Source organism: Trachemys scripta, chromosome 3 (assembly GCF_013100865.1).
Source record: "Trachemys scripta elegans isolate TJP31775 chromosome 3, CAS_Tse_1.0, whole genome shotgun sequence".
NCBI lineage: Eukaryota > Metazoa > Chordata > Testudines > Emydidae > Trachemys > Trachemys scripta.
This window is the reverse complement of record NC_048300.1, coordinates 131966762-131988008: the sequence shown is the minus strand read 5'-3', so window position 1 is coordinate 131988008 and position 21247 is coordinate 131966762. Positions and strand designations below refer to the sequence as shown.

The window sequence follows — 21247 nt, the reverse complement described above, 5'->3', positions numbered from 1 at the left end:
AGGTGGCAAAGTTTGCAGATGATACTAAACTGCTCAAGATAGTTAAGACCAAAGCACTGTGAAGAACTTCAAAAAGATCTCACAAAACTAAGTGATTGGGCAACAAAATGGCAAATTAAATTTAATGTGGATAAATGTAAAGTAATGCACATTGGAAAAAACAACCCCAACTATACATACAATATGATGGGGGCTAATTTAGCTACAACAAGTCAGGAAAAAAATCTTGGAGTCATCGTGGATAGTTCTCTGAAAATGTCCACGCAGTGTGCAGAGGTGGTCAAAAAAGCAAACAGGATGTTAGGAATCATTAAAAAGGGGATAGAGAATAAGACTGAGAATATATTATTGCCCTTATATAAATCGATGGTACACCCTCATCTCGAATACTGCGTACGGATGTGGTCTCCTCATCTCAAAAAAGATATACTGGCACTAGAAAAGGTTCAGAAAAGGGCAACTAAAATTATTAGGGTTTTGGAGAGGGTACCATATGAGGAGCGATTAAAGAGGCTAGGACTCTTCAGCTTGGAAAAGAGGAGACTCAGGGGGGATATGATAGAGGTATATAAAATCATGAGTGATGTGGAGAAAGTGGATAAGGAAAAGTTATTTACTTATTCCCATAATACAAGAACTTGGGGTCATCAAACAAAATTAATAGGCAGCAGGTTTAAAACAAATAAAAGGAAGTTCTTCACGCAGCGCACAACTTCTGGGACTCCTTACCTAGGAGGTTGTGAAGGCTAGGACTATAACAGAGTTTAAAAGAGAACTGGATAAATTCATGGTGGTTAAGTCCATTGATGGCTATTAGCCAGGACAGGTAAAGAATGGTGTCCCTGGCCTCTGTCTGTCAGAGGGTGGAGATGGATGGCAGGAGAGAGATCACTTGATCATTGCCTGTTAGGTTCACTCCCTCTGGGACACCTGGCATTGGCCACTGTCGGTAGACAGGATACTGGGCTAGATGGACCTTTGGTCTGACCTGGTACGGCCTTTCTTATGTACTTCTTATTCTGCCAATTGCTAAGACAAACAAGTTTGTTTACATTGATGGGAGATACTGCGGTCTGCTTCTTATTTACAACGTCACCTGAAAGCGAGAACAGGCATTCGCACAGGACTTTTGTAGCTGGCATTGCAAGGTATTGACATACCAGATATGCTAAACATTGATATGCCCCTTCATGCTTCGGCCACCATTCCAGAGGACATGCTTCCATGCAGATGATGCTTGTTAAAAAAATAATGCGTCAATTACATTTGTGACTGTACTCCTTGGGGGGAGAATTGTATGTCTCCTGCTCTGTTTTACCTGCATTCTGCATATATTTCATGTTATGCAATCTCAGATGATGACCCAGCATATGTTCATTTTTGAACACTTTCACAGCAGATTTGACAAAACACAAAGAAGGTACTGATGCGAGATTTCTAAAAATAGCTACAGCACTCGACCCAAGGTTTAAGAATCTGGAGTACCGTCCAAAATTTGAGAGGGACGAGGTGTGGAGCATGCTTTTAAAAGTCTTAAAAGAGCAACACACTGATGCAGAAACTACAGAACCCAAACCACCAAAAAGGAAAATCAACCTTCTGCTGGTGGCATCTGAGTCAGATGATAAAAATGAACATGCATCAGTCCGCTCGTTATCGAGCGGAACCCATCATCAGCATGGATGCAAGTCCTCTGGAATGGTGTGTCAAGGCTGCTTCCCCACTTTGAACTTTAGGGTACAAATGTAGGGGCCTGCATGAAAACTTCTAAGCTTAACTACCAGCTTAGGTCTGGTCCGCTGCCACCATCCCAAAGCTAATTCCCTTCCCTGGGTAGCCTTGAGAGACCTTCACCAATTCCCAGGTGAATACAGATCCAAACCCCTTGGATCTTAAAACAAGGAGAAATTAACCATGCCCCCTCCTTCCTTTCACCAGCTCCTGGTGAATACAGATCCAACCCCCTTGGATCTAAAACAAGGAGAAATTAACCATTCCCCCTCCTTCCTTTCACCAACTCCTGGTGAATACAGATCCAACCCCCTTGGATCTAAAAACAAGGAAAAAATCAATCAGGTTCTTAAAAAGAAGGCTTTTAATTAAAGAAAAAGGTAAAAATTATCTCTGTAAAATTAGTATGGAAAATAACTTTACAGGGTAATCAAACTTAAAGAGCTCAGAGGACCTCCCTCTAGCCTCAGGTTCAAAGTATAGCAAACAAAGATAAACACTCTAGTAAAAGGTACAAGTTGAGAAAACAAAGTAAAACTAAGACGCCTTGCCTGGCTTTTTACTTACAAGTTTGAAATATGAGAGACTTGTTTAGAAAGATGGGGAGAACCTGGATTGATGTCTGGTCCCTCTCAGTCCCAAGAGCGAACGACTCCCAAACAAAGAGCACAAACAAAAGCCTTCCTCCCCCAGCCCCCCAAGATTTGAAAGTATTTTGTCCCCTTTTTGGTTCTTTGGGTCAGATGCCAGCCAGGTTACCTGAGCTTCTTAACCCTTTACAGGGCAAAGGATTTTGGAGTCTCTGGTCAGGAGGGATTTTATAGTACTGTACACAGGACAGCTGTTACCCTTCCCTTTATAGTTATGACATGGTGGTTGAAGCATAAAGGGACATATGAATCTTTAGCGCATCTGGCACATAAATATCTTGCAACGCCAGCTACAACAGTGTCATGTGAATGTCTGCTCTCACTTTCAGGTGACATTGTAAACAAGAAGCCGGCAGCATTATCTCCTGCAAATTGTAACCAAGAAGTAGGACTGAGTGGACTCGTAGGCTCTAAAGTTTTACACGGTTTTATTTTTGAATGCAGGTTTTTTTTTTTTTTTTTTTTTTTTTTTTAAACAGATAATTCTACATGTGTAAGTTCAACTTTCATGATAGAGATTGTACTACAGTACTTGTATGAGATGAATTGAAAAAAAATTGTTTTTTACAGTGCAAATATTTTTAATAAAAAATAAATATAAAGTGAGCACTGTACACTTTGTATTGTGTTATAATTTAAATTACTATATTTGAAAATGTAGTAAACATCCACAAATATTTATAATTAATGGTATTCTATTGTTGTTTAACAGCACGATTAATTTTTTTAATCGCTTGATAGCCCTAGTTTTCACGTAGCTCAGAAGCTTCAAGTTAAATGGTTCCTTATCACAATTTTCCCTCTCAAACACATGGACTCACACTGGTTTGTTGTAGGTTTGCTCATGCATGCTAGGCTTCTGGCACTATTTTTTGTTTTTCTGATTATTATTATTTAAGGTGAACAGAAATTAATAGACTAATGCTGCAAGCTGCTTAATGTCCCAGAACTCTTCAGAGGATATTTCAATGCAAGCAGCAGCATCCCAAGGGAGGAAAGCCAGAAGGTATATCCACAGGTAGCATACATATAAGCAGTACATATATGAAGAGAGAGATTTAATTCATATTTCTGCTTCACATCATCTAGTCCACAGGATTCATGATCCAACCAAATTACTTTTCTGAGTAAGGCAGCTTTTGTCATAGGAGTTAGAGGTGAGGGAGGTCAATGCCAGTAGTACAGGGTTTTAAGTAACTGATGCTGGTACAGATTGGCAGAAAATGAAGGAAGTGGAAAGACAAGTTTGCATCCTCCTCTACTAATCTCCAAAAAAACAATGCGAGAAAAAAAAAATCCTTATTGAACCGTTGACAATCATTCACAATTGTGTGAAGTTAAAACCCTTGTTTCACTCAGCTCTCTTTGTGGGTTGTTTGCCTGCTAGTCACTTTTCCTCCATTAACAGACAAGCAAGTTCATTTGCTCTTTTGTATTTGTGCAGCTTTTTCTACTCTTTTAAAAGGTCAAGTTTTCTTTAAACATGCAGATGCAAATTAGTATTTCTCTCCAGAGATGACATCCTTCCAAAGAGATTGGGGGGGGGGGGGTGCAGAAAAGAATATGAGGGAAGTATTTTATAGCAAGTGAAGGGTAAAGCTCAGTGCTGTAGATGTGCGTATTCTCAAATTACAGAACTTGAGAGCTGCTGTCCAAAAATAAGTGTTCACTATTTTATCTATCAAATCTTTGTTACATACATGAATACACACATCTACACATGAGTATACATACCCCCTTACTATTTTGGGATGTTAAAAAGTTTAGGAATATCTTCACGGCTTTTCAACTCTTCTTCTAACCCTCGATCAAAACTACCAGTAGAAGGCAGCATTGATTCTGGCAGCAGTGGCTCAGCACTGCAGAGTAGTTAGGAGCTAGCTTCATTCTTCTGTCATTATATAAGCAAGATGACACTGTTCTCTAATCCAGTCAAAGCTGATAAGTACCATCAACCTGTCACTTCCTACATTTCAAATTCTAACACTGCAGCATCAAAGAGTTTTTACATTTCGATTTCTTTTGCTGGCAGCGGTCGGTAGCCTCTCATTCTCCCACGGTGTTCTAATGCAGCATTTGCACACCAGGGTTACTCCCAGCCTGAATAGCAGGTCATCCCCTACTCACTGAGCTCATCTGTGGCCCATGTGCTAGGCAATTTAGATCCAATCAGCCCTTATTTAGCTCAAGAGTAATGAGCAGCATAGTGACACAGACTTAAGCCTGACCCTCAGGACACTGCTCATCAAGCAGTAAAACTGTGACAAAATCATTCATCTTCCACCCGCTGGCAAGAAATAATACTCGCACTCACTGTATTACTTTTCAAGATATAAAAAAAAAAAAAGTCCTGAATTTTCATGATGTGAGACATTAATTTGCAGAAAGCTGAATTCCCTTAAACCCCCCTGTTGCTATGAGCTCACCAGGGGGAAATAGGCCTTAGGAGACTGAAATGGAATAAAGAAAATTGCTTCAGCTTTCTTTTCATTTTAAATAAGCCTTAAATCTGACAAGAGATATCCTAAAGAGAGAAGAAATATATATCTTGTAAGGTAAAGAAGAAACAATCAAAATTAAGAGATTTAAATGCTACTTGCATTTAATATTTTTATTAGCAAAAATAGTTCTTTGTTTAACAACCCCAACAAAAAAGAATCTTTAAAAAAAAAAAAAAAAAGCTTTTTTCCATACTATCTGCAAAGAATGAAAAAGGGAGAAGACAAAGAAAAGTTCATTTGCGGAAAATACAGGTTCAAAAGTGAAACGCTTCAACCAGAAAATAAATCTGCATTGATGTTCTCCAAGGAGTACATACTTTTCTAAACAACTATTGGGTCCTAAGCAGCAGATGCTCAGGGCACCTGAAAATGATTTTGCATGGTTTTTTTTTTTTTTTTTTTTTTATTTTTTTAAGAAAATGCATTTGCTGGATTTTATTCTTTCACTACCGTAAGTCTTGTATTGCTGACCTGTAGGCTACACACAAGCTTCTGTGAATTAGTTTTTACTAGAGAAAGTGAATGGATCGGATGAAGGATGAAGTCTTTTTGAATTTGTAGCACTTGGTAAAGAGAAGCATATTTTCATAATTAATGTTAGACAATACATCTGATTTTCCTTCACTTCAAATATTTACCATCGTTGGCATTACTTGGCTATCAACAATCTGGGAAAAGCAACTCTAACAGATTCTCTGACCCCAGCAATCTTTTCAGTTTATTTTAAAAATAATTCCAAGGAAGATGCTCTTCCATTACTGCACTAAAAGCTAGCTAATATGAACTTGATTTTAAGCAGTAGCTCTCTCATGATCTTCATCTACTCATTCAGAAGATGGATGCTAAATATTGGAAATAAATACTTATGAGATCCTAAAGCAAAGCTAGATAAAACAAGAGTTAAAAACAAGGATTTTCCATATACCAAACAGTGGGTATATAGCTGCAATGCACTATATGAATCTGTTGTGGAAGCAGAGAAAGAACTGACAGGAAGGGGATGCAATGCATCCCCTCTCTCTGCTTCCACACTCTTAAGCAATATTATATTCTGTACCTTATTTCATTCATTTGTATAATTATTCTGAGAGCTAAAGACATTCAATCGAAACTTCAGCTTGCACCAGAGTTATCTTTGAGGAGCACAACACAAGAGGGCAGATCTAAGTATGCAATTTTATTTTGGAGTCAAAATGTTTCATTCATAACAACTCACACATAAAACACCTGAAACGACTTCAAGCCCAGGCAAAGCAAAAAGAGTGACAAATGAAATTCATTTTTAATAACCAGAGCCACGCCTTGAAGTAGCATACTGACATTGAAATTAGCTATGGATAACTTACCTACACCCAGTGTTTCCAGAGCAATCTGCTAAACATTTATTAGAAACAATTTAGAAACAACACACCTTTTAGACACGCTCTAATTTCCAAAATATAAACTTGTTCAATCCCAGTGCTCTGAGGATTTTCCTTCTTGTCAGTTAATAAAAATAACTGAGATTTGAATGACTACAATCAGTTAACTGCAGAAACACTAGGATTTTTTTTTTAGCCACTGGCAAAAGTTAATAAAAGAATGAGAACATTACCTTTCATACCCTCAGTTCTGCTGTGTGGCTTCACCATCATTTGTGTCTACAAACTACACACCTGCAGTCATACACCAGTTGGTTATTGTTATGTATTGCAGTAGCACATTTGATATCGTGGGCCCGTTATGCTACATGCACTATACAAACACACAGTAAAGGGCAGCCTTTGCCCCGAAGAGTTTACACTCTAAAAAGCATGACAGACCAAGGAAGGATTGCTATTTCCATTTTCCACATAGGTAACCGAGGCACAGAGAGATATTAAAATGATTTTTTCAAGGTCACACAGGATGTTTGGCAGAGCTGGACGCTGACCCCACATCTCCTGCATTCCAATCCTGTGCTTTAATCACAAGGTTAGCCCTTTCTCTCAAGTTCAAATAACTTTTAGGGCTTACATTCTGAAGGGAGTAACAAAGGCTCATACCCAAGACCTGCTTTTTTGTATGCATGCAGAAATGTGTGCACACAATGTGGGGGAGGGATAGCTCAGTGGTTTGAGCATTGGCCTGCTAAACTCAGGGTTATGAGCTCAATCCTTGAGGGAGCCCCTTAGGGCTCTGGGGCAAAAATCTGTCTGGGGATTGGTCTGGCTTTGAGCAGGGGATTGGACTAGATGACCTCCTGAGGTCCCTTCCAATCTTGATATTCTATGAATTACTTGATCTGTATGCACTGTTTTTTTCCCCCACACACCTTTCTTTTTAAAAAAAATAGTCAGAATTTGGCTTAAACCTCCAAAAAATACTAATATCCCAAAAACAAAATAGTACGTTACAGTGTAAATCTCTCCACCATTTTTCCATATTCTGTTGGATCACACTAATTTGTTTTGTTATCCTCTACCTCAGAGTTTTTCCTACTAGCACAGGGGGACTCAGGCAGAGAGTTCAATGTGGGTAGATTAAGCCACAGGACCCAGATCAACCCACACACAAACTCAAAGGGAGCAAAAGTGATGACTCATGGTTAGCAAAACAGCACATGACTCCTTGAAAGCCACCCACCTCCCCTTCCTGCTCCTGTTGTGGCACACAATGAAGGTGGCTGCATAAGCATTTCATCTGTACAGGGCTGCAGACTCAGGCAGCAGTTCCTCCACCCTGCACTTCTCTGGTTCCATATTTTAGTACTGCTTTGTCTGGCAGCGGGCACTCTCAGCATAATGCAGCCTTCTAATGAGTGTGGGAAAGGTGAGGAGTATCAGAGCTATTAGGAAGAGAAGCAGGGGAGAGTAGGAGGGTGGGGGAGAGAATATACATACATACATACACACACACACACACGAACAGAGACAAAAAAAGAATGGACAGAACAAAGGAGGATGGTGACAATGGGATCAGTATATGGTGTGAGGTAAAATGGGAGCCGAAGTTTCTAATCTTGTGCATCGTCAAGTTGCCATGATGACAGCATTCTATTTTTACCCTGTCTCCTTAATAATATACAAGCCAAGATTCATCCCAGTTTAAGCTAACTTTTTATGGTATAAACCAGGTCACCAGTCCCACAACAGACAAAAGTCTGCTGGGCAGGGTATGGCTGTGGTGGTGAAAGTCTCAATCCATCCTATAAGGGCCCAGTGCTGCCTGAAAAACAGGTGGCACTAGCCTGGGAAGTGGTGTTGCCAATGGGAATATTGGCTGCCCTCCAGTCCAAAGCCAGGCAAACGAAAACCCGTCCTGTGAGAGATTAGTGGAAATCGTGATTCAAGTTTACACAGGTTATACGGTATCTAGGATATTGACAAGGTATCTACCAGTGACACCAAATAGTTGTGGCAACGGGACAACTGTACATATATGTGCAAGAGGTTACAGTGCCATACTAAACTAGCCTATGAAATTTGTGCACTGAGATTTTCTGTAACATTTCTGATTCCTGCTACCCTACCAGAGCACTAGAAATTGGCATCACATTTTCAAATCATGTAAAATTATAAAGAATCATGTGGATTACATATTATTTTATTTGGTTAGTGATTATTCTCAAATCTACCTTGGGAATCAGTAGCAACAGTCTCTTTGCTTAGAATAAGAGTATTAGAATTCAGCATTTGTATTACGATAGGACAAGCACTGTTGTATCATAAACACACATCTCAGTTGTTACATGAGGCACAAAGTAAAACACAAAGATGAGATAATGAGAATACAATGCTCACCCTAAAGTGATGCATTTTGACCAAGGAGATGAAATTTTATCAAATAAAGAAATATTAAAATATTTAAAATTCTTCTACTACATATGTCAGTGGAGGGCTTCTGCCACCAGAATGTGTTCCTTGTGCGTGGACACCAGAGCACAAGTTCAGTAAGTTTTAGGCCTCTAACTCACCCTGTTCTTTATTTTAACAGCAGGGAATGGAATTCTGTCAGATCCTGTCAGACTATTTCCTCGTTAATTTTTTTTTTTCAATGATGCAGGGCACTTGGATGTGTTGAGCTGGTGAGCACCATTATGAATATAAATATGCATGCAGCATGGGATTTATTTACTTTTTTTTTTTTTTTTTTTTTTTTTAGGAAAAAGGATATTTTGGCAGGGTTTAAACATGTTGACAGTGTTGTGGAAAAAAAAGGGAAAAAGGTTTGTGACCTGAAGAAGAGCTCTGTGAATCTCAAAAGCATGTCTCTTTCACCAACAGAAGCTGGTCCAATAGAAGATATTACCTCACCAACCTTGTCTCTCTAAAGCTTGTGTTAGGTATGGAATACCCCAAATAAATACAAGACTACTTCATCAGCACATTTTTAATTTAACGTACTCTACTTTTTTTTTTAACCTATATTAATTACAGCCTCACAATCCCATCCCACAATCAGTACCAAGTTCTTGTTCTGTGAGATGCACTCATGGACTAGGACCCCTTTGTGCTAAGTGCTGTACTAACAAGTATTCTGCTTGGGCATCCTAATCACCACTGATCAAAAGTTAATTACTAACAAAAACATAGCCATTCCCCCTCCACACACACACTACTCATAATATTTACTATTCTTAAACCCAAAACAAGATAGAAGAAGAAAATATTGAATTATGTGGAAGAGCCTGCCACTTTAATACTATCTTCCACACATAGACAGGAAACTCTAGTGTTCCTATTACTTTTCTAGTGGACAGCACAATATGGAAAAGCCTTAAAAGCTTCATTTTAAAAAAAAATAATAAAAAAATAAATAAAAAAGATTAGAGGCAGCAGTGAAAAAAAAGGAGTATCTGCTTTCCAACTCCTATTTAAGAAAAAAAGAAAATGAGCACTCTTACAGGACCTTGTATACAAGTTTCAGCCTAGAGCAAATTTTCATAGCTATGATACAAACCCTTGAAAATAAAGGTTTATAATGGAAATGCTGACAGACCCTTAACCACAGCAGCATGAATGGCTATAATTAAAGCACAACTTTTGGCTACATCCCACTCTGCAAATGAACGATTGCCAGTTTTACAATAACCTCAAATAAAAGTAATTGGGAAACCAGAAATGTGATTCCAGAAATGCAATGAGATAAGTTAAAGGGGATTGCTAAAACTATTTGACATTCTAAGCTTTAAATAGTGAGACATTTGCTTAACATAACCAAGTCACTATTTTCATAATGCTACTTAATCAGCAATAAAGAATGCTCCTGTGAGCCATCATCTTGGGTTAGCAGAAAGTGGCATATGAAATTATTATTTCCTAACAGCCTAGAGGGAGCCGCTTCTCTCTTTAATCAGTGATCTCACTTCCTTCCTACCTGTAAATTCTCTGTCATACAGTTATAAAACTATTACACAGTACAGTGTACAGAAAAATTACATTTATGCAAGGTCTGCTATCTTATTCCCACCTGGATTTTAAAACAGGAGCGATTGCTACAGTGAGTCATTTCATTCTTTTCAAAGTCAGAGATGCAGCCAAGAATGAGTATCATCAATCTGGTTAACCTCTGCTTGGCACACAGAGATGCAAAGAAATATAGTGGTATAGTATTCAGACTGAGCTAAGTAATTACCATTTAGTTTTTAATGTTATTTTCCTTCCATGAATGGAAGGGTGTTAATCTACCTTATTTATTTTTAGAGCACCTATTAGCATAGGAGAGAAGCTCCATCAATATTTTACATTTCTCTTGCACCTTCCACCTGAGGATATCAAAATGATTTACAAACATTAAAGTAGCTAAGTAGGTACCATCAACCCCATTTTACATATGGAGAAACTGAAGCACAGGAGGACTGGGGGCAAGACACTGATATCCTTTCTTATGTTGAGAAGTACCTTATTCCTCAAGTACTCCAATGATTTCCATGAGATTGCCTGAAGAATGACTGTTCCACACCTTAAGCATGGAGGCAGTTGTCTGGCTTGCCAGGGGAAGGCGTATACCTCTTTAAGAGGTAGAGGACGCATCTCCCCAGGTGACCTGACTAGAAGGGTGGGGAGAGTAGGTAGGGGGGTAAGCCATGAGGGAAAAACCCTCTCTCATATCCAGACCAAGTGGAGCAGCACCCACCCTCCCAGCCTTGGAAATGGCCTGGTGAAAGACCAGGTTTGGTCAGGATCCGCTGGGGGCACTGCACTAGCCACTCCTTTCTCAGGGACTGGGAAGGATTTTCTCCCATTGCCAGATTGGCCAAGGCAAAGTGGGAATAAGAGGTTCACCTTCCTCACAGAGGGTAGTTTTCTCTTTTGGTTAATATACACAATATTTTTGAAGTCTCTAATGTATTCCAATATATAAACTCAGTTGAACAGAAATGAGAAAACCTTTCTAATAAATCAGCTGCACTTTATCTTTTTTCAAAGGCTGCCTGAAAAGCAGTTGACTTTGGATTTATAAGCTATTGACAGCTGCAGGCAAACTATCTAGACAGTAACAAAGTACCCCAGCTAAACAGAGATCTTACATGCAGGTCAATTTTTTCTCACTATTCATAATGTGCATTTCTCACTGCCCCTCCTCCACAAATCTCAAGCTCAAAGGTCTCATGTAGTGGCAGATCAATAACTGTCTTATTATGGCTTGCACTGGAATTATGGGGGAAATGTTTTTTCAGCCCTCCTAAAGCAGTTTTGGCTTTAAACTGCAGGACTACCTCCAAAGTGAATTAGTAGACATAAATGTTTATTGCAGGAAGGGCAATTTGGATGTTGGAAACTACACCAATAAATCAAAGCAAAATTGATTATTTAGTGATAAAATAGGATTTCCTTCTTTCCATCAGACACTTCTTGCCTCCATTTTCTGTGTTTTATTTCTAACTAGGTACTTACCTGGTGCACTGTTGCATGAATGCGTAGGTGAAAAAATATGACCGGAAAATTAGAGCAGAGTGTGCAATATATAATTAAATGTTACTAATTGAATACTGATTATAATTTTAAAAGAGGCCAAAACCCAGAGAACTTCAGTTTTGCTCACAATGCTGTCCAAGAAAATGAAAAATAAATAATTTGGCCTACAGTGGCATCAATTCATAGCAAAGAGAGATATCTGGGATCTCACACCTCAGGACTGAAACAGCAGAGAAAGATTTTCTGAACAGAGAGATTTGTGGATTGAAATTCAGAATTTAAAATGTAATTCACAATCCTGCAGAGTCACCTCTTCAGTTTTGTTCTGTTTGACAGAGAAGTGAATACATTATAGACTCATAGACTTTAAGGCCAGCAGGGACCACCACAATCATCTAGTATGACCTCCTGCACATTGCAGGCCACAGAACCTCACCCACCCAGTCTTGTAATAGACCCCTAACCTCTGGCTGAGTTACTGAAGTCCTCAGATCATGATTTAAAACCTTCAAGTTGTAGAGAATCCACCATTAACGCTAATTGAAACCGTCAAGTGACCCGTGCCCCATGCTGTAGAGAAAGGCAAATCTGCCGATCTGACCCGGGGGGAAAATTCCTTCCCAACCCCAAATATGGTGATCAGTTAGACCCTGAGCATGTGGGCAAGACCCACCAGCCAAACACGTGGGAAAGAATTTTCTGTATTAAGTCAGGAGCCCTCCCCAACTAGTGTCCCATCACCAGCCATTGGAGATATTTGCTGTTAGCAGCTGCAGATCAGCCAAATGCCATTGTAGGCAGACTCATTGTACCATCCCCTCCATAAACTTATCTAGCTCAGTCTTGAAACCAGTTAGGTTTTGTGCTCCCACTGCTCCCCTTGGAAGGCTGTTCCACAATTTCACTCCTCTGATAGTTAGAAACCATCATCTGAATTTCAAGCCTAAATTTGTTGATGGCCCATTTATATCCATTTGTTCTTGTGTTGACATTGGTGCTTACCTTAAATAATTCCTCTCCCTCCCTGGTATTTATCCCTCTAATGTATTTATAGAGAGCAATCATCTTTGGTCACATTTTTCACCTCCCCTCTGCCAGGTCAGGATTGTTCCCCACAGCTGAGGAGATTCTGGTTTTCAGTTTGTCTATTTTGCTGTTTGATGGCTTTGGAAAGCTACCAGTGCTCCCAGGAGGGATGGATTAGTAAGGATAACTGCAGGTTATGCTAAACAAGCCAAGCTCGTTGAATCTCCTCTCATAAAGTAGGTTTTCCATTCCGTGGATGATCCTAGTAGCCCTTCTCAGCACCTGTAATGGTTTAAATTCATCTTTCTTAAACATGGGAGACCAGAATTGCACAAAGTATTCCAGATGAGGTCTCACCAGTGCCTTGTATAATGGTACTAATACTTCCTTGTCTCTACTGGAAATACCTCTCCTGATGCATCCTAGGACTGCATTAGCCTTTTTCACAGCCGCATCACATTAGTGGCTCATAGTCATCCTGTTATCAACAAATACACCCAGGTCTTTCTCTTCCTTTGTCACTTCCAACTCGTATGTTCCCAGCTTATAGAAAAAAATCTTGTTGTTAGGCCCTAAATGCATGACCTTGCATTTTGCAATATTAAATTTCATACCTTTCCTATTACGCCAGTTTACAAGATCATCCAGATCATCTTGTATGATATTCTGGTCCTCCTCTGTATTGGCAATATGACCAAACTTTGTGTCATCCACAAATTTTATTAGCATACTCAACTTTTTGTGCCAATGTTGGTAATAAAAATGTTAAATAAGATCGAACCCAAGATCGATCCCTGAGGAACTCCATTAGTAACCTCCCTCCAGCCTGACAGTTCACCTCTCAGTATGACCCGTTGTAGTCTCCCCTTTAACCAGTTCCTTATCTACCTTTCAATTCTCATAGTAATTCCCATCTTCTCCAATGTAACTAATAATTTCCCACGTCGAACCATATCAAATGCCTTACTGAAATCCAAGTAGATTAGTTCTCAAAAAAAACAGTTGTCTTCTCAAAGAAGGAGATCAAGCTGGTCTGGCATGATCTACCTGTTGTAAAACCATGTTGTATTTTATCTCAGGGTAGGTCTATACTTACCTCCGGGTCCGGCGGTAAGCAATCGATCTTCTGGGATCGATCCTGGAAGTGCTCGCCGTCGACACCAGTACTCCTGCTCCGCGAGAGGAGTACGCGGAGTCGACGAGGGAGCCTGCCTGCCGCGTCTGGACCCGCGGTAAGTTCGAACTAAGGTACTTCGACTTCAGCTACGTTATTCACGTAGCTGAAGTTGTGTATCTTAGTTCGAAGTGGGGGGTTAGTGTGGACCAGGCCTCACTTATTGCTCACCTCTATGTCCTTAACTATTTTCTCTTTCAAAATTTATTCCAAGACTTTGCATACAGTTGAGGTCAAACTAACATGCCCGTAGTTTCCGGGATCCCTTTTTTTCCCCTTCCTTAAAAATAGGAACCTTGCAGTCATAGGGTGCAACCTCCGAATTTACAGATTCATTAAAAATCCTTGCTATTAAGCTTGCAATTTCATGTGCCAGTTCCTTTAATATTTTTGGATGGAGATTATCTGGATCTCCCAATTTAGTCCCATTAAGCTGTTTGAGTTTGACTTTCACCTCAGATGTGGTCATTTTTACCTCCATATCCTCATTCCCATTAGCCACCCTGCCACTACCTCTAAGCTCTTCATTAGACTGATTAAAAATAGAGGCAAAGTATTTGTTTAGGTGTTAGGCCATGCCTAGATTATCTTTAAACTCTACCCCACCCTCAGAGGTTAGTGGTCCCACTTCTTCTTTCCTTGTTTTCTTTTTGTTTATCCGACTATAGAACCTTTCCCTATAGAAATTCCCTTTGCAAGGTCCAACTCTGCTTGACTTTTGGCAGTTCTCACTTAATCCTTACACCTTCTCACCTCCAAGAGGTAGTTTTCCTTGCTGATCTATCCCATCTTCCATTCCTTGTAGGCCTTCTGCTTTCTCTTAATCACCTGGTTGAGATGCTTGCTCATCCAGGTTGGTCTGCAACCCTTCCCTATGAATTTTTTCCCCTGGCTTGGGATGCAACCTTCAGATAGTTTCTGCAGCTTTGACTTAAATTCCAAGCATCCTCCACATTCAGATCCTTGAGTTCTTTGGCCCAGTCCACTTCCCTAACTAATTCCCTTAATTTTTTTAAGTTAGTCCTTTAGAAATCAAGATCCCTAGTTGCAGATCTATTTTTGATTATCCTTCTATTTAGTTTAAACTGAATTAGCTTACGATCACTCGAACCAAGGTTGTCCCCTACAACCAGTTCTTCTATGAGGTCCTCATTACTCACCAATACCAAATCTAAAATGGCTTCACCTCTTATTGGTTCAATGACTACAATTTAGTGACAAAAACAAAGCAAGATACCAGTCTGTGTTCATGATTTATCTGAATAACTTACCTGAGCCTGGACAGAACCACCTGCAGGAAGTTTAGGACCATGTTGAGTTCAGTTCCTCGACAAGCCGGGAGCAGCATACTAAATCCATCATTCAACAACTTTTCCTGGGAAAGGTTCAAGTAGCAGCTGGTCTCAAACACTTCTTGAACACCATCAATGTAAGTGGAGAGTGGTGTCCAGAGATTTTGTTTGTGTGTGTGATCATTCTTGGTGACTAAAAACTCCTTTGCCTTTTCACAGAAAGCATGTGAAAGTTTCTCAGCTAGAACGCTGATGTCCATGTTCTTCTCAATATACATCAAAAGGAAGGCAAAGTAGCCTCTCCAAATTAGAGCTCTCTGAGACGTGCTGGTGGAGGTTGGGCTAAGAAAATCCAGGAGATCCAACACCCGGCTTGCAATGTCCTCTGTCTCTGCAACAGCCGCTAACACAAGGAAAAGATTAAAGAAGTTCTGCAGCCCCACCTCTGTCAGCTCTCGCATTCTTTTCTGATGGAACTTGGAATAAATTCTACAAAATAAAAAAAAAAAAAAAATACAAAAAAGTTTAAATTATGTTAAAGCATATTTCTTTCCATCTCCTTGAAGAGCTGTACTAGTCCCATTTTACACCTTTACTCTAGCTCCACACACTTACTTTAAGCAATTCTTCTCTATTTTTAAATTTCTCTTCTCTCCCCCATCCTTTTAACCTGTTTTAACCTGGAACAAGCTAATTCCTTCCCTTCTTTTTCCCAATCCAGGGTGCATGCCAAGGGATTTCCAACCCACGGTGAAACCTAACCTTTCTCCCCATGTCAACTACTGTTGATGCAAGCGTCTCACCTCTAGCAGAAAGATTAGATTAGCCAGTACTACTGGAACAAAGCTTTGGCTCAGATGGTTTCCTTCATACCTTTCCCCCTTTCAGAACTGAACACATCACCATCAACCTGAATAAATAAGTGGGGCCTCTCAGTTGCAGCATGTGTTACTAGTGCTCCAGGTTCCGCAATGGATGCTCACTGGTTTTCAGGTGGAGTTTAAGAAGTCTGTTTTGACTTATAAAGCTCACAATGGCTTGAGAACACCGTACATGAAAAAATACCTCTTCTCCTATGCTATACTGCCACAGCTGTGATAAGACCTTTGTGCTTCATCCCCCTTGTGATAAAAGAGGTGGGTTCGGGGGCTGTTGACACAGCATTCCCTATTGACCACCTTTTTTTCTTCAGAATGCTCGCCTCCTTTCCCCAAAAATCTGGAATGGCCCAAACACACTTATTTGTGTAAACTGCAACGCCCTTCCTGTTTGAGAGGACACTGACAGAGGGCGGAGGCACTTGAGAGTGCAATTTCTATTTAGTGGGAAAGTGTGATGGGGGGCTTTAAGCTGCATTGGTCATATAACTGGTGGTCAAGTGTAGCAAGAAGAAGTGCTGCTACTTTGCATATCCCAAGCTTTCACATAGGTGCCCTTTAACGTGGAGACTGTTAGACTGAACTCTAAAGAAATTTTACCATATTTTAAATATTTTTCTTAAGATATGAGGGAACAAAGGACTCAGCATGGTTTGTCCAAATTTTTACTGTTTGGCGTTAAAAAATATGGTATACTCTTCACCCTCCATTTACGACCCGTTCTACGCATAATAGTTAACTTCCATAAACACTAATTTCCTCCTATCCTTTCACCTGGAAAAATAGTTAGAAATGGTGTTGAGGTTTTAAAATCTAGCCACCAAAAATTGTAGCAAATCCCATTAATGTTGTTTAGTAGTAAATTACTACTGACAGGCATTTATGTTTTTCATGCACCAATTAATGCTTGGTTAGCTGCCGAAAACAGAGTTCATCCCAAAATCATAGCTGTAGGCTGTTAAAATTTTGTTACTTGTATAATTGACTTATTCAAGGTAGAAATGATGAATGCTGGTTGAGCAGACTTGCACATGATATTGATTATCTATTATTATTCTCCCTCTTAAATTAAGGAATTAAAAAGCAAGTTAAAATAAGAGAAATATTAAGTATAGTTTCTTTTCAATAAAGCAAATTAATTAAAATTGCTAAATAAAACAAGACACTGATTCAGCAGACTTGGTCGTGTGAGCATTTTTTAAAAACCTTAACTTTTTTGAGTATAACAAGAGAAACACAGAAATGTGATATGTATAACTTTTACCTTGTTTATCACAATACACTTTCCTTTCTGGTAATAAATGTATTGTAGTCCAATAAAATCTTAATAAAGATATTGCAAAAACACCCAGAACTTAATCTAATAGTTTGCTACATCCAATAACAATACTAATCAATTTATTTGTGGTCTGAAGTGAAAATCTACTTGTTTAGAGGTTAAACCATTGTAAATGCAAGTCATTTGAAAAGTTATAGCACATTCACTGATCAGCAGAAGCAGAAGTTGTTATTCTTCTTAAAATACAAGATTGCAAGTTGTAGCGGGGTGATTACCCGCTCCAGCCCTGAAGGAGTTGGAAAAGCCCTGCAGAGGGCAAGGGCCTGGGTAAAAGGGAGCAAAAACCCCAGCTGATTGGGGAAGTGGCTGCAGCTGGGGCCACGCCCCCACACTGAGCCACTCAGCCTTATAAGAAGGCCAGGGTAGCCAGCGCATAGGAGTCTCCCTCTGACAGGAGAGAGGGAGACAAGCCTGCCTGCAGGGAGCTCACCTGGGGACCTAGAGTGAAGCAGGGCTGGAGAAAGGCCTTGAGGGTGGGGAAGCCCTAGGCCAGTGCAACTCCCCAGGCTGCAGGGTCTGGTCCTAGGCCATATAGGTATTGGGGTTGCAGAGGGGCAGCCTGAGGGTGGGTAAAGGCAGCCAGTCCAAACCCCTTGTTGCCGGTGCTGATTGGCTGATAGACTGCAGTCTGCCCCAGGGTGTGGGGGCTAGATGGTGACTGGCAGTAGCCATGACTGAGGCAACATTGGGAGAAGGGGTGGGGGTTCCCCTGGGTGGGGAGACCCAGAGAGAAAGAGTGGGGTACTGCCAGGGGGGCAGCACCTAAGTCAAGGGCACCGGGGTCTGGGAGGGACACGGGGGCCAAAGACAGGCGGGACACCTGGCCTGCAGAGGGCGCTCTGGAGGCTGGCAAGCTAATTCCTGAGATGACCAACAGGAGGCGCCGCAGGGGAGAGTCTGCGCCTGATTACACAAGTTAATCACACACCTATATTAAATTAGAAAAACTAATGTTTCAGTTAACTATTTTTCATATGTCTTTGTACACAGCCTAATTATTCCTTTATGGCTATTGCCATATTTCAAAACTCACAAAGTAACAAACTAAAACCTCACAAAAAAGGAAAAACTTAAAAATGGAAAAGTTGAAATGGCTATAAAAAGAAAGAAAAGGATATTATTGGAACTACTGGTATATGGCACCTGCCAAGTTAAAAGATTACCTTCCTTTAATTTGTTTCCAAGGATGGGTTACATTGCTCTCCATTGCTTCTTTCATCGTTTGTGCCAAAATACAGAGAAAAATTAGGTAACTGTTGCTGGACTTATACAGGTCAGGGCTCTGCTGGTCAGAACAGCAGTTTTTCACCAATTCAAGCATAGACAAAGGAGTTTTACTAACACTTGCTAGACCCTTCAGACCAAGCCACGGAATGGTGAAGGAACTATTCTGGAAGACAAAGTAAAAGCAGAAAAGAATGTTAAGTGCTAAATAACTATGTAAATTCCTTCATACAAACAACAAAAGGTCATCTTCATATCACCCCTGCCACCCAGAACAAAACGCACTGTCACTGTGTACAGAACTTCTTTAGGAAATCTCACTTTTCTCAGCTCTGAGCACAAATGATAATGGAGGTTAACACATCCCCAAACTTCCCCATGACATGTGCAATATCTAGAAATTGAGATGTTCAAGAATATTTTGTTACATGGTAGCAATTTCTGGGACATTTCAACCCACGTTGAGCTAAAACAGATTAGAACTTTTTCACAAATGTGACTGCTATTTCAAGTAGTTCAGAGCATAAAGTAATTTCTCAGATGGGAGGGGGCACACTTGTAACTCTCATTTTTCACATATGCATTTACTAACCAGATTCTTGCTGTAATACTCCCAGAGTATGGTGACAGTAGGTAGATTCAAGTCCCAGAAGCTACACAGAGTCAAACAGCACTGAAGATGCATTCGTATCTGTTCCTCTAATACAGCAGCCTTATAATAATAAAAAAATATGTTAATTAAAAAAACCCATTTAGATTACAAATAACTTCCAGACTGCTGACAATCTTCTTCTATAAATATTATTTCTAGTTATATACTTTTGAGTAAAAGTATCCACTATTATGAGCAGTGAGCTAGAAAATAATATCTGACAAATGCAGGCATTGGCAGAGAGACAAGGCGAGTGAGGTAATATCCTTTATTAGACTAGCTTCTGTTGGTGAAAGAGACACTTTTGAGCTTACACAGCTTGTCTTCAGGTCTGGGAATGTATTCAGAGTATTACAGCTAAAAACAAGGTGGAACAGATTGTTTAGCATAAGTAGTTAACACATAGTTCAAGGGGCCATTCAAGGTGAAATGGCCCATTAACACCTCTCCAGTCACAAGGAGGAAAGGAAGGGAGAGAGAAAAAAGGGAGCCAGATGGGGAGAGGGCCAGAATGATGTTAGTGGGTTACAGATTGTTGTAATAAGCCATAAATCCAGCATCTCTATTCAGTCCAAGATTTTTAGTGTCTAGTAAAGTTATGAATTTAAGCTCCCAGGCTTCTCTTTTGAAGGTTTTGTGCAGATTTCCTTTGAGAATGAGAACTGAGAAGTCAGATGTAGAATTGTTGTTTTGTGAAAAAAGTGTTCACCCACAGGTGATATATTTTTGTCTTTTCTTATTTTTCTATGAGAGTTCATTCAAGATAATAGTGATTGTGTCTGTCTTCACCCACATAGTTGTTAACGGGGCATTCAGTGCACTGGATGAGGTGCACCCAACATTTTGTGATAGGCATGTATAGGATCCATGGATCTTGAAAGGTTTGCTGTGGAGGGTGTTGATCACTGTAGCACTGCAGATATGTCTGCAGTTTTTGCATCTGTTGCTCTGGCAGGGTCTGGTGTCACATTGACTAGTGTTGGTCTGTGGAGAGTTTGCTTCTGATGATGAGGTTGGAGAGGCTGGGGTGGTTCTTTGAAGGCCAGAAGAGTGGCTTCAGGAAAGATTTCTTTCAGGGTGGGGTTCCCATCGAGTATGGGTTGTAGTTGTTTGAGAATATTCCCATATGAGTTCTAGTGTGTGGGGGGTGTGTGTGTGGGGGAGGTAACCACTAAGGATGTGCGGTCGAAGGGGATTTTATTTCTGTAATGAAGTAGGTTCTCTCAGGGTATTTGGGTAGCCCACTCCATGACACAATCCACTTTTCTGGTGGAGTGTCCTTGTTTGAAGAAGGCGGTTTTAAGTGTGTTAAGGTGTATATCCCAAACTTTCTCCTCGGAGCATATTCTGTGGTAGTTAAGGCCTGCTCTACACTAGAAAATTAGGTCAGTTTAACTACGTGTGTCAGGGGTGTGAAAAATCCACACCCCTGAGCCGTGTAGTTAAACCAATCTAAGCCCCTGTGTAGACAGTGCTAGGTCGATGTAAAAATTCTTCTGTTGACCTAGCAACCCCCTCTCAGGGAGGTGGATTCCCTATGCCGACAGGAGAATACCTCCCATTGGCATCGGTAGTGCCTACACCAAAGCCCTACGGTGATGCAACTGTGCTGCTGAAGCATTTTAAGTTTAGGCAAGCTCTCCATGCCTCGCTGTAGCTAACAGATTTCTTGGTGATTACTGAATCTATGAAGGTAGATGTAGTGATCCGTGGCTTCTTGTACATAGTTGTCTGTAGTGTTTCACTGTTTAAACTGACCGCAATGTTGAGGAAGGTGATGCAATACCGGCATTGTCACCCAGTAATACTCTGCAAGAAAGCAGTTAGCTGTTAAACTACAATTGTGGGTTATGGTGCACATTCTTAGTTGTATTTAGATACAGTAAACTCACATATAGCGAA

At 40.2% G+C, this 21247-nt stretch overlaps 1 protein-coding gene across 1 annotated transcript in view; it reads right to left on the bottom strand.

The window, feature by feature from the left end:
* The window catches only part of MMS22L (MMS22 like, DNA repair protein), a 134545-nt gene that overhangs the window by 71328 nt on the left and 41970 nt on the right, over positions 1-21247 (bottom strand). Inside the window, exons 12-14 of the mRNA XM_034766003.1 lie at positions 19286-19405; positions 18633-18859; positions 15232-15741 (exon numbers count right to left, since the gene is read on the bottom strand). Coding sequence (XP_034621894.1) covers positions 15232-15741; positions 18633-18859; positions 19286-19405 — 857 coding nt within the window. The remainder of the gene's footprint in view (positions 1-15231; positions 15742-18632; positions 18860-19285; positions 19406-21247) is intronic.